General features: G+C 41.4%; 1 protein-coding gene across 1 annotated transcript in view; it reads right to left on the bottom strand.

Annotated features, from left to right (window-relative positions):
- Positions 1-11354, bottom strand: part of LOC109960565 (semaphorin-5B-like) — a 23636-nt gene extending 12282 nt beyond the window's left edge. The window contains 6 exon segments of the mRNA XM_020600752.1: positions 9-45; positions 158-220; positions 480-525; positions 805-904; positions 2468-2656; positions 11107-11354. Of these exon segments, the coding sequence (XP_020456408.1) occupies positions 9-45; positions 158-220; positions 480-525; positions 805-904; positions 2468-2612 (391 nt within the window). The 5' untranslated portion in view covers positions 2613-2656; positions 11107-11354.
- Between the last annotated feature and the right edge of the window lie 200 nt (positions 11355-11554).

Here is an 11554-nt window from a genome sequence, read left to right on the forward strand (position 1 = left end):
CCTTCCACTGAGTAACAGAACCCGGATGTAGTTTTGACATTCCTCCTGCAAATAAATACACCACAGCCCAGATTTACTTACATGACAAGTGTGAACAGCTGTTTCAGCTGTGAGCAAAGGCTGTGTTTGACTCTGTATTAATGACCCAGTATTCTACCTCAGATTTGCCCTTGCTCTGACATGAACGCTTTGTGTCTTCATCAGGTGCCCATTCTGTTGCCTGAAAAAAAATGAAATATTTTGTTTTGAGAAATCTTGTTGGCTGTGAAATTTAAGGACATTTAAGGGAATACAGGAGACAAAATCAGATATAAAACAATACATTTTATTTCATTTAAAATATTAACCGAGTCTTCTAACTACTGCTTCTTTTTTAAATTTCTATTAATTTTAGTGGAGTAAATGAAGAAGAAGAAACCAGAGTTAAATAAAACATCTCCTCACAGTCTATAACAAGTACTTGATGCCGCAAACCTTACCTGTATGAGGGAGGCGTTGCTCAAACTCAATCTAAAGATGAAGTTTCTGAAAAAGAAATTCTCCATGTTGAAGGCAAAGCAGCAGAAGCACGCAGACTGCAGAGCGACTGATAGACTGGTTATGATTGGCATCTTCACCACTAACGTGTGAGTGATGTTCCTTCTTTTTTCAGGTTGTTTTTATAGTTTGTAGTGTTATCATGCCTGTAAATATGATGCTGTATGTCTCAGTTGTCCTGTATTTCCTCCCATTGCTCACCTGATTCATTCCTATAAACATTATTACATACATTCCCTGTACATTATAAGCGTAGTTACATGTTACCTTGCTCCCACAATGAGCTGGTTTCTGCTCAGGTCCAGGGCCATCTGGGAGAAATCCTTCACCCCTGGGTGGGAGAACTCTGAGATCCATGGCCTTAATGCTAGATGGAGAATGAGGCAGGGAGGAAAAGAGTTGATGTTTGGAGGAAAGGTTCAATAAAAGGAGGAGGGGAGAGAGGAGAAAAGACAGGGAGTGACAACAGGCAAAGCACATTATGAAAAGTGAACAAAGAAGAGGAGGAAAAGATTAATGAGAGGATAGACAAAAAGCAGGACAAGAGGAAGAAGAAAATGGGAGGAGCAGGATGAAGATGAAGAAGACAAGGAGCAAGTCAGAGGGATGAAAAGGGCGAGGAGGAAACGAGCACTTTAAGCTGAATGGACAATGACACATGATCAAAATAATATCACAAAGGCCCTTTGACAGTTGTTATACACCTCAAGATTTAATGAGGCCATGCTGCAGACACAACACTAACAACTGATTACATTTCTTATAAATCTTTATGTCTGTAAAAAATATAGTTCCAGAATGTTAACTACTGTTAAATATTAATATTTTTCATGTATCCTTGATGCACAAGAGAAACACAATGCTAGCAAACCCCCACTGATGCAGCTTGATGCCACCTGAAAGCTCTGAGCACTGCAGAACTTGTATTATCTCTGTATTAAAGCCAAGCCTCATGCGCTGTGATAGTTATTCTCTATTAACCTCATAAAATGTGAAGCAACATTTTTAAACATTATGAGCAAGGCACACAAAACAGGGTGTGCACACTCAAATCAGTGAGATGTTTCCTTCTGTTTAGATCAAACTGCTACACGGGCAGAAATAGGCTGACCTTTCAGCTATGATTTCTTTACTGTGCAAGATTATGAGCAAACACTGTGTCAACTTGGTTATTGGAAATAAAACAGAACCACTGCATTTGTCTGGCTTCAGCTTCACTTTGAACACTGAGACAAAAAAATCACTCCAGCAACAGTGATTTTCAGAGGAAGCCATTAAATTCAAATTGCTTTTGTGCACTTGCTTGTACATAATGACCCGTGGCAATGCAGACAAATACAGACAGTCCATGTATACACTCATATTCACGAACACCCTTCCCAGGAGAAGGCTGGTGTACCAGCAGAGTTGTCATATTGCCGACCCCCTCAGTTCACTGCAGGGAATTAGAAACTGAGAGAGAAAACTAAGCCATGAGTTGCTCAGCTGGTCAAAGCTTCAAACACCGAGGGAGTCAAGACATACAGCTTTCATACAGGAGATGTTTATATGGTGTTATGCTTCACTGTGATAGTTCACCTTTTTTAGTTCCTGTCTACATCAGAAGTGAGAAGACATTGTGTAGACTGAATCAGTGAAACCAGGTTGGAGGAGCAGGCTAGCACTAATTTGATTAGCAATAATTTAATTATATAACCAGCAGAGCTCTTGAATTTTTACATGACAAAGTCAGTAGAAGGTAAAGCCAAAAGTAACTTTGTGGTCAAGGTGGCCATTTTAATCACTGAAGGTTTTTGGCATCAAAAGTTAGCTGGACATTTTTCAACATTTTGACATTTTAGTTCTTTAGGAACCCGTGTGCCTCTCCCTGTGTGGATGATGGATGGATGGTGACAGTGAAGGAAAAGCAGACTGGCATTGCTGCACTCACCTTGGTAGGAGACAACAGGATGTTCCTTTCTGCTGCAGTCTGCAGGTTTGATGTGAGGCTGCTGGGACAAACACACAGATGAACAGATGACCAGGACAAGGCCACAGGGGGAGAGGGTCCATGCCCCCCGCCCTGACATAACCATAGTTACAACCACATCCAGTCTTTTATCAGGTCCTCAGGAAACACCTGTGGAAACACAAGTGATAATGATTGACATTAAATCAAACTCTAATGGCAGATTTTTCCCAAGAAAGCTTAAGAAGGAGAAAATGAGTCTCAGTTTCATAGCATATGTACAGCTTCCCTCGTCCTCTGCCTGCCCACCTGTCTATCCATCTAAATTAATTTTGCCAGTCCCTCTCAGTGTCCGGCCCTTCAGTGTCAGCAAGGCTTGGTCAAGGCTAATTCACCTCAAAAGGCCAGAGCCGCCAACCCTTCTCTCAGACTGAGGGTGCCATCAACACAGCTCTTTATGACTGAGGAGACCCATTCAGAGACGAGTGGGCCCAGAGCCAGAGAGGGAGTGTAAACTTTGAACTGTGAGCCACATGAAGGGTCTTTGTATCATCATCAAAATCTTACAATTACATCATGTACATCAAATCTGCTCAGAGATTATTATTTGACAATGACGACAACATACATAGGGGTGGTTCACATAGCCGGTGACAACTTCAGCTGGTAACATCCAGATGTTCGGGTCAAAAGAAAAACTACACCAACCCCAATAGATGTTGGTGGTTAAAGTCTGGCTGCTAACATTTGTAACAGGCTGGCCTCTCCAGGACACATCTGCAAAAAGCGTGCCCCCAAAAAAACATTTGTTACATGGTGACATTTTACATTCACATCGATAGAGAAAAGCTCTTGAAGCACCTTAAAGGTCTACTATGTGTGAATGTAAGGATAAAATACATTTTAAAAGGTGCAAGTGCTAAAATCTAAACTGTTTGCACATTAAACATCATAAGTTTAACCAGTATTGGTAGTTCAACTACCAGAGGAAAGATCTTAGAGAGTATTAAATGAGACTGATGCACACTTCTGATAATGAAATTGTTGAGGGATAGACTAAAAGGGCATAATCATCCAACATTTACTCAATTTTAAAACTGCATTTATTGAAAACTACTGAAGTTATTCTATGCTACAGTTTTGTTATTCTCTCCCAGTACCTCCCACTTCTTTAGCCCTAAAACAAGGCAGTCTCCCTGCAGCTGCTGAGTGCTCTGGAGAACAGAGGCAGTGAATGTCTGCCTGTCTACTGCTCACCAGGAGGACTGAGTGTGTATGGAGCAGAGGTTTTTCAACCTGCTGGGTCTAACATAGCTGCTTAATGAAGCGACAGGAACAGAGCCTCCACCGCTGGCCTCACTTTTGTTATATGGCCATGCTCCTCTCAAAGGCTGGCTAGTGAGAGGCCTAATGTTCTGGGATCTGTCTATTCAGTGCAACAAGGGGGAGCAGCAGCAGACGTCAGTCAGACTCTTAGGGGGCAGTAAGAAATGCACAGACGTGGATTCTCCCTCTGTGATCAGTCGTAGCTGAAGACTAATTTTAAATCCACATATCTATGACCCATGTGAAAAATGAGAGTTTTCACATCTATGTTTAGCCACATAAAACTTCAGAGAAAGATCGGGGGTGTGGTTAAAAGAAACCAGTGATGACTGTTAGTAGGAGAGGACATGCAAACAGCACTCTACACACAAACATGTCCACCCTGACCTTCCCTTTGAGAGGTTTTCTGTGCTTTAACACTATTACAGTGCTTCCACCTTTGCTTAAGCTAGTCTAGACAACTAGACTGCAGCTAATGCGCTGATTATTTTAAGCTATTCTAGTGTTAGGGCTCTAGTCAAGGGAACTGTCTGTTATTTGACTGGTTCAGTGCTTTGTTGACTAAACTACACCGATCAGCCATAACATTCTGACCACTGGCAGATGAAGTGTATAACACTGACTATCTGTTACAGTGGCCCCTGTCACTGTGTGGGGTATATTAGGCAGCAAGTCAACATTCAGTCCTCAAAGTTGATGTTGGAAGCAGGAAAAATGGGCAAGTGTAAGGATCTGAGTGACTTTGACAAGGGCCAGACTGTGATGGTGAGATGACTGGGTCAGATCATCTCCTACACTACAGGTCTTGGTGGGTGTTGTTGGTCTGAAGTGGTTAGTAGCTACCAACAGTGTCTAAGGAAGGACAAATGGTGAACTGGAGACAGGGTCATGGACGCCCACAGCTCACTGATGATGAGGTTGACCTACTGTAGATTAAACTTTTAACTTCCATTTGTACTTTTCAAAAGATTAAAATGTATTAAAATGTATTTGAATCTTTGTTAAAATGGTTGAAAATGAGAAACACTGTCCATTGGTCTCTATGAAGAGAAAGAGTCAGGGGCTGTAGTGGTGATATCACACCTAGAGTGGTGAGGCTGTTGGATTGGTCTAAACAATTCTCTATAACTCGTCCTCACGACCACGGTTTTCACTCCTTTTATATAAGTTTTTCACATCTGTGCTCTTCCTGACAGTAGAACTGGTAGTAAATGGATTCACAGAAGATGCACAGTGAGCTGCAGAGTGACATGAGGGCCAACCAACTGCCACATTGACTCCTATGTAAACAGTAGTAGGCAGGTGGTCATAATGTTATGGCTGATCGATGTATTTCAACAAATATTAGATGAACTGCAGCAAAGTTTTGTAGACATACTTGGCTCCCAGATAATGAATCCTAATGACTTCAAGTGCCACCAGAAGGGCAAATTTGAATATATCCAAATACCTACTAAACTAACCACATTCCCATCAGCCTCAGCTGTTGTGAAGTACTGATTAGTAAATGCTTCCATACTAACATGCTAAACTAAGATCATGAACATAGTAAACAGTTTACCTCCAATATCCATGAGGAATTTCATATAATTTTTTTTTTTTACCAAACTCCTGCTGATTAACTGACTAATCAGTTACTCAACTAAATACATGGGATACTATACAATCTAAGTTAGGAAGTGGTGTTTTCAGTGCTTCCAAATGTGGCTTGAGTGACAGGATGAGTCTTCAGTGAGTATTGTGTAATCAGCCAAAATACATTTTGCTGCCAAATGTGGACATGGTGTGAGACACATTTTAGATCTGGTAGGAAACCAGTGTTGACTAAAAGCAGCAAATATTCAAGCCTAGCAGTGTTTTCCTGGAGTCACGAGCATGTCAGAACATTCATTCATTCGTGCAGCTGCATGTGATGGAAAAACACTGTAAAGCCTCAAAGAGATTAGAAACACAAAGTCTCCGATTCATGTGACCTGTTGGGACTGTGGGAGGAAAACTACAGGAACACAGAGTAAACATGTGACCTCCTTACAGAGAGAAATGCTGAGATTTTAACCAGAGTCACCGTGCATAAAGTTTAAGTCATGTTTTGACTGTGTCAGCAAACCAAGCGATGGCAGGTGTATACTTTATCTTTAGCACCACGTACAGCTCTGCTTAGCTGGTGTGTTCACTTTGCCTGTGATTCCTCAGCGAGAGTCAAATCCCACTTAAACATCATGTGAAGACCTTCATCTTGCTCAGAGAAAACACAGCCTGCATTAATAAGATGTCAATGTGCCTGTTAAAAATTTATAGCACTGTCGGAGTCAAACAACAATGTGCGCTCCACCCTATACACGTTGATGTCATTTCTCTTCAGAAAAACTTCAGTGTCGAACAGTGCACTTGTTAAGCACTTATGAAATTAAAACTTGTTTTGAAATAATATTAAACTGCCACTATGAACTTTACATTTTTTCCTGTTTACTCTTTATTTTTAAAGTAAATACAGTGTTGTACTACAACAGCATTCTTACTAATTAGCTGACTTATCCACATTATTCCTCCGCCCACTAAACTTTGTGGAAATTATGGGGACCGACTTCTAGTTATGCTTTTCACTGAGATGAGAGAGGTGGAAGTATACCACATGTGTCTTTATTTTTAGAGATATGAGGGATAAAAAATGATTTAGGAAAAAAAATTATGCAAGGTTTAATGGGGCTACATATAAGGTGGATATAAAGATAAGGTACCTTACCTGTAAGGTAATTTTGTCGTGCCTGAGTCGTTGGTCTGACTAATCTAAACTACTCTCTAAGGGAAGAAATTCATGCAAAGGTGTCATTTAACAGAGCACAGAAAAGCTGCAGCCCTTCAAAACAGTGGTTTCCAACCTTTTTGACACCTTGTCTATTTCTCTACTCAGATGGTGGAGAGTGATTCTCCTACTGAGATTGTTGAGTGGGACTAAAGTTGTAAAATCCAATAACTCACAAGCAAGTGCAAAGATTAAACAAAAAGTCAAAGCTGAGGATTCTTTTGATTTTCCCAAGTATCTTAGCAGAAAGTTAGAAGAACTGGCTGCAGCCTCCAGAGTTTCAGCTTCAGAGCCGGTGCAAATGTTGTGACAAATTAACGATTGTTTGTGCAGAATAGCAGTAGTGTTACACACTGCAGAGGTTTTTCTTTCAGCAGGTTACCGGACTTCAGTGAATGGAAAATCTGTTTGTTCTTTTCGTCTACAAGCTTTAGAAGGTTAGTGAGCCACATTTCTTGAAGCTATTTGCAACATGTTTTTCAAAAATTCACAATTCAATTTTGCTTCCTTTTCAGTACTGCAGAACCAGGATGATTCAAGATAATATTTCTTTTATTGGCTCACAAAAACCACTCCTGCTACCACCTTAAAGAAATAGAATCTCAAGCTTTTAAACCATTGAAAATTAAAGTACCACTGACCTTGTGTATTTTCAGTGAGCCTCTTTTATTTATTTCAAGAACTTTCTATTCAGACACTCTTGGCTTTGTCTTCAGATAAACTGGAGCAGTCAGACATTTCCCTCTTTGCAGACACCAAAGGGATGGCCACCCATGGTGTGTGTCACTTAGATACCTTCAGGCTTATACATGAATAAGTGGATCTGATGGAGGAGTGAGTGAGGCGCGGACAGAAAGGGCAGCAGTACTGACACTGTGAGGTGCTATGTCTTATTTCTGCCAGGATAAGTCAAACCGCATTTCTTACGAAACAGCAAATAAAGGGAATTATGTCATGATTTGACTAGAAAAGATGCACAAAGACGTCAAAAGGCATAAACAGCACTTCCACCAGGAAGACACACACTACAAAATGAGCATGCTGAGATAGTGGGTGTACATGTTAAGTGAAACTCATTAAATTCCAAACAATTCCTTTACTGAGGTGAAATATGACAGGGAAATTAATTACAATTGATTATTTCTTCATTCAGAGGACTTGCAATTTGTTCCTCCATGGGATCGAACATAAAAGGACAGAGTCCAACCTCTGACCCTTGTATATTAGCCTCTTGTGTAAACCCTCTCCACCAGAGTACTTGGACGCCACTCAATATCATTAAAAGAAAGAGTGAATCCGCCACCGCCTTGTACCTAAAACCTGGGGTTCCAAACTCCAAATTCTGCCCTACATAAAAAAGGCTCATAAAACCACAGCTGCTACCGAAAGGAAATCCCTAAAAATCTCTCTCACTGAGCAAAAGTAGTAATATTAATTACCAGTGAAGTCAGTTCATGGGCATTTGTTAGCTGGAGCCAGTGGACACTGAGGGGACATCCAGAGTCTCTCCATCAAAATATTCAGAGAGGACCATTTCCGAGGCAGTGTTCTCAGCTCCTTCCTACTGGGGTGAATGGCCTCTCTGTGCAACCTGCCAACTATCTGCCAATGGCCGCTCTCTTTTACACGTGAATGGACTGAGTTTAGCCACAGTTAAAAAGACACACTAACGTGCCATGGCTGCGCCACAATGGCTGCTTGGGTAATTTGCCAAGTCTAATGATGCCGGTTTGGCCCCGGAGAGAGGAGGTAGAGAGCAGGAATCCTAAAGAGGCACACAGCTGCACTCCTCCCTCGCTCCCCATCTTCACTCACTCTTCTCTGTCTCCCTTTGTTCTCCTGTCATGAATTCCATTTCTTTGCTATCTAGGATAAATGACATTAACTACAGTGTACTGTATAAACACATTCTGCATTCTCAGTACTGCTACCCCAGTCTGTCTGTGAACATGAAGGAAAATGACCCATGACCCATGAATATCAATAGAAAATGGAAGCTGAACGATGCAAAAGCAGCAGCACCTACAGAACAGAAAGCCAGCAGCCTCAGCTAACTTACTGTCAGTCTGCTAGTTTCAGCTAATAGGCATGTTGCACTTAGCAATAGTTTCACATGAATTATGGCTTCAGAAAGTCACACTCCATCACTTGTTGTACACTTTGTGTTGAAGAATTTATCTGATGTAGATAAGTCTCTACAAACTTTGCACAGCTGGATTTATCCCACTCTTCCTGATCAGAGCATCTCAAGCTCCATCAGATTGGATGGGAAGCATCTGGGCTTTGGATGGGCCACTCAAGGACAGTCAGAGAGTTGTCCTGAAGCTGCTCCAGTGTTGTCTTGGCTGTATACTCAAGGTCACTGTAGCCTCAGTCTCAGGCCACTGCACTATGGTGCAGGTTTTCTTCAAGGACCTCTCTGTATTCAGCTGCTGATAAGCCCCTTCACCGATGATGATGATGATGCTTCCCCAAGTACTAGTTCTCTTTTTACCCCTCCTTCCTTTAAATCTTTTAAGTACCATTTGGCAGCATCCATGCAGCTGTCATTGCCTTTTACTCCTAGTGTCTTCTGTCCAGACGCTCTACCATAAAGATGTGACTGATGAAGAGCCGGTGAGATGGCCATCCTTCCAGCAGGTTCTCCATGTCTGCAGAGGACTTCTGATGCCTTGTCAGAGGCACCGGCAGGTTTTTAGTCTCCTTCCTGACCAAGGCGCCTCTTTCCTGGTTACTCAGTTTGGTCAAACAGCTGACTCAAGGCAGAGTCCTGGTGATTCCAGACTTCTTCCATTTCACGGTGATTGAAACCACTGTGCTCCTGGGAAAACTCTGAGCTTTGGAAATGGTTTTGTGCGTCATTACAGTATCACAGAGGTCTGCAGAGAGTTTCTTGGACTTGATGGCTTGGTTTGTGTCCTGACATGGAGTGTGAACTGTGGGGCCTTGTAGCCACAGCTGTGTGCCTTTGTAAACTATGTCCAGTTAGTTCAGTTTGCCACAGCCTGAACTCCAGACACATCTAAAATAAAAGTAAATCTAACAGGATACAGCTGACCTCAATTTGATAACATTTTTAAAAACATTTTCACTTTATCATTATGGATTAAGTGTAGACAGATGGGCAAAAAAGGCTGTTTTATCCATTTACAATAACATCTACAACACAATCAATGATGATGTCTGAATATTTTCTGAAATGTTTGCAGTTCTTACTGTACAAACAGTATCAGGCCAAAAGGCAAAGAGCCTCTGTGAACACAGACGGAGGTTAGGATCTCTAAAAGCACTACAGTGTCATCTGACCACCTGTTATCATGTGAACAAGTGTGCCTTGCTAAAAAGCTTCAAGATTAGTATTAATAGTAGAAGGTATTCAAGCTATTATGTTTAAGCGCATCTAATTTTAATGGTTAATTGCAGAATAAAACATATACATCAGTTTGTTTTCTACTTAGGAGCCCAAGAACCCCTAACATTTATTCTTAAATTTATCTTTCAGCTAGGACCATCTCTGACTTTGAATCTGTTGGGTGACTAACGACTTAATATTTCAAGGACCTACTATATCTAATTTATGCTGCTCTTACAGACTAAAGCATATTTGCTACAATCACTGTGATGCCACTGATGTGACAGTTATTTTTCAGTAATGCCCACTAACTCATTACATAAAGATTACCATAAAAAAACTAATCAACTAATGCTTTGTAAGTCAACCAAGATCCTATTGGTCATGCAGTCGCATTTGAGGTGTGCCACCCCTGTTGCCTGCAATTACCATGGGGGGAAAGGAGCGGATAATTGCAACTGTTACATACAAATTGTCTGGTAGTGGCTGCTTCTAGTCAAAATATTCATCAGTATTCCAAATACATGCTTTATAGAAAAAGGGGCAAAAGAGAATTTTAAACATTGCCTGTGGTTACAATCAGTGTGGCTCTTGCCTGACAAAAGGCCAATTGCTCATGTATTAAATCTTCAGGCTAAAAAAATAACACACCTTCAGACATAATGTTAGAATCCAGACTGAGGCTGATAATCCAAGGAAGGCAGTGTTTTCCTCTCTATCCCTGCTTTCCTACACCATCACCATGCCAATTTCAACACTCATGCCTCAGACAGAACAAAGGAAACATCCACCACACATTACCTGAATCCCCCCGAGTCTAAACATGTGTCTGTTCACGCTACATGTAGTCTCTAAAGTCTAAAACAGAGTGATATACACTGAAGATGGGAGTAAAATGAGGTGGGATAGGGAAGAGGGAGAGGTGAAAGGGTCATATTATAGATCACTAAAGGAGAAATTAGCCTGTAAAGAGGAAACAGACAGACAAACTGACAGGCATGCAGGCACAAAAAAGTCGGCAAGCTAGACACAAAGACAGAAAGGACAACACAAAAGAATAAGTAATTGCACTGAAACAGTAAACGTTCTCATCGGATACATGCATGCATGCACACAGACTCACACAGGAAATAAACTTACTTGCTGACCATCACCAACTGCTTCGAACGAGTGACACAGATCCAGATGCTTCACATGGTTGGGAGAAAGAAAGAGGCATGAGAAACAAGAGGGAGAGAACTTGTTACACATCGACACACAGTGGCACGCTGACCAGAGTGTGTGCAGGAAGGTGGGGAGTAAAGGGGTGTGTGTGGTGGGGAAGGCGGGGGGAGCAAAGCATTCCTGTTTGTGCAGAGCAAACTGTTAACTCTGAATAGAGAGGGGGTGTCTGCATGTCTGCCCTGTGTTTGTGTGTTGTTATGCTTGCAAGACTCATTTTCAGATTTGGCTAAAAATTAGAATAGATTAAGGTTTTAATCAGATCAGTCACTAAAGTCTGATATGATTTTGTCTTTGTCTTTAGTCTTACAGGCTCAGTATTGTGGTGTTTTTGCACTGCATTTGCCACAGATCAACTCACAGCAGG

The sequence above is a fragment of the Monopterus albus genome, unplaced genomic scaffold (assembly GCF_001952655.1).
Source record: "Monopterus albus unplaced genomic scaffold, M_albus_1.0 scaffold48.1, whole genome shotgun sequence".
Lineage (NCBI taxonomy): Eukaryota > Metazoa > Chordata > Actinopteri > Synbranchiformes > Synbranchidae > Monopterus > Monopterus albus.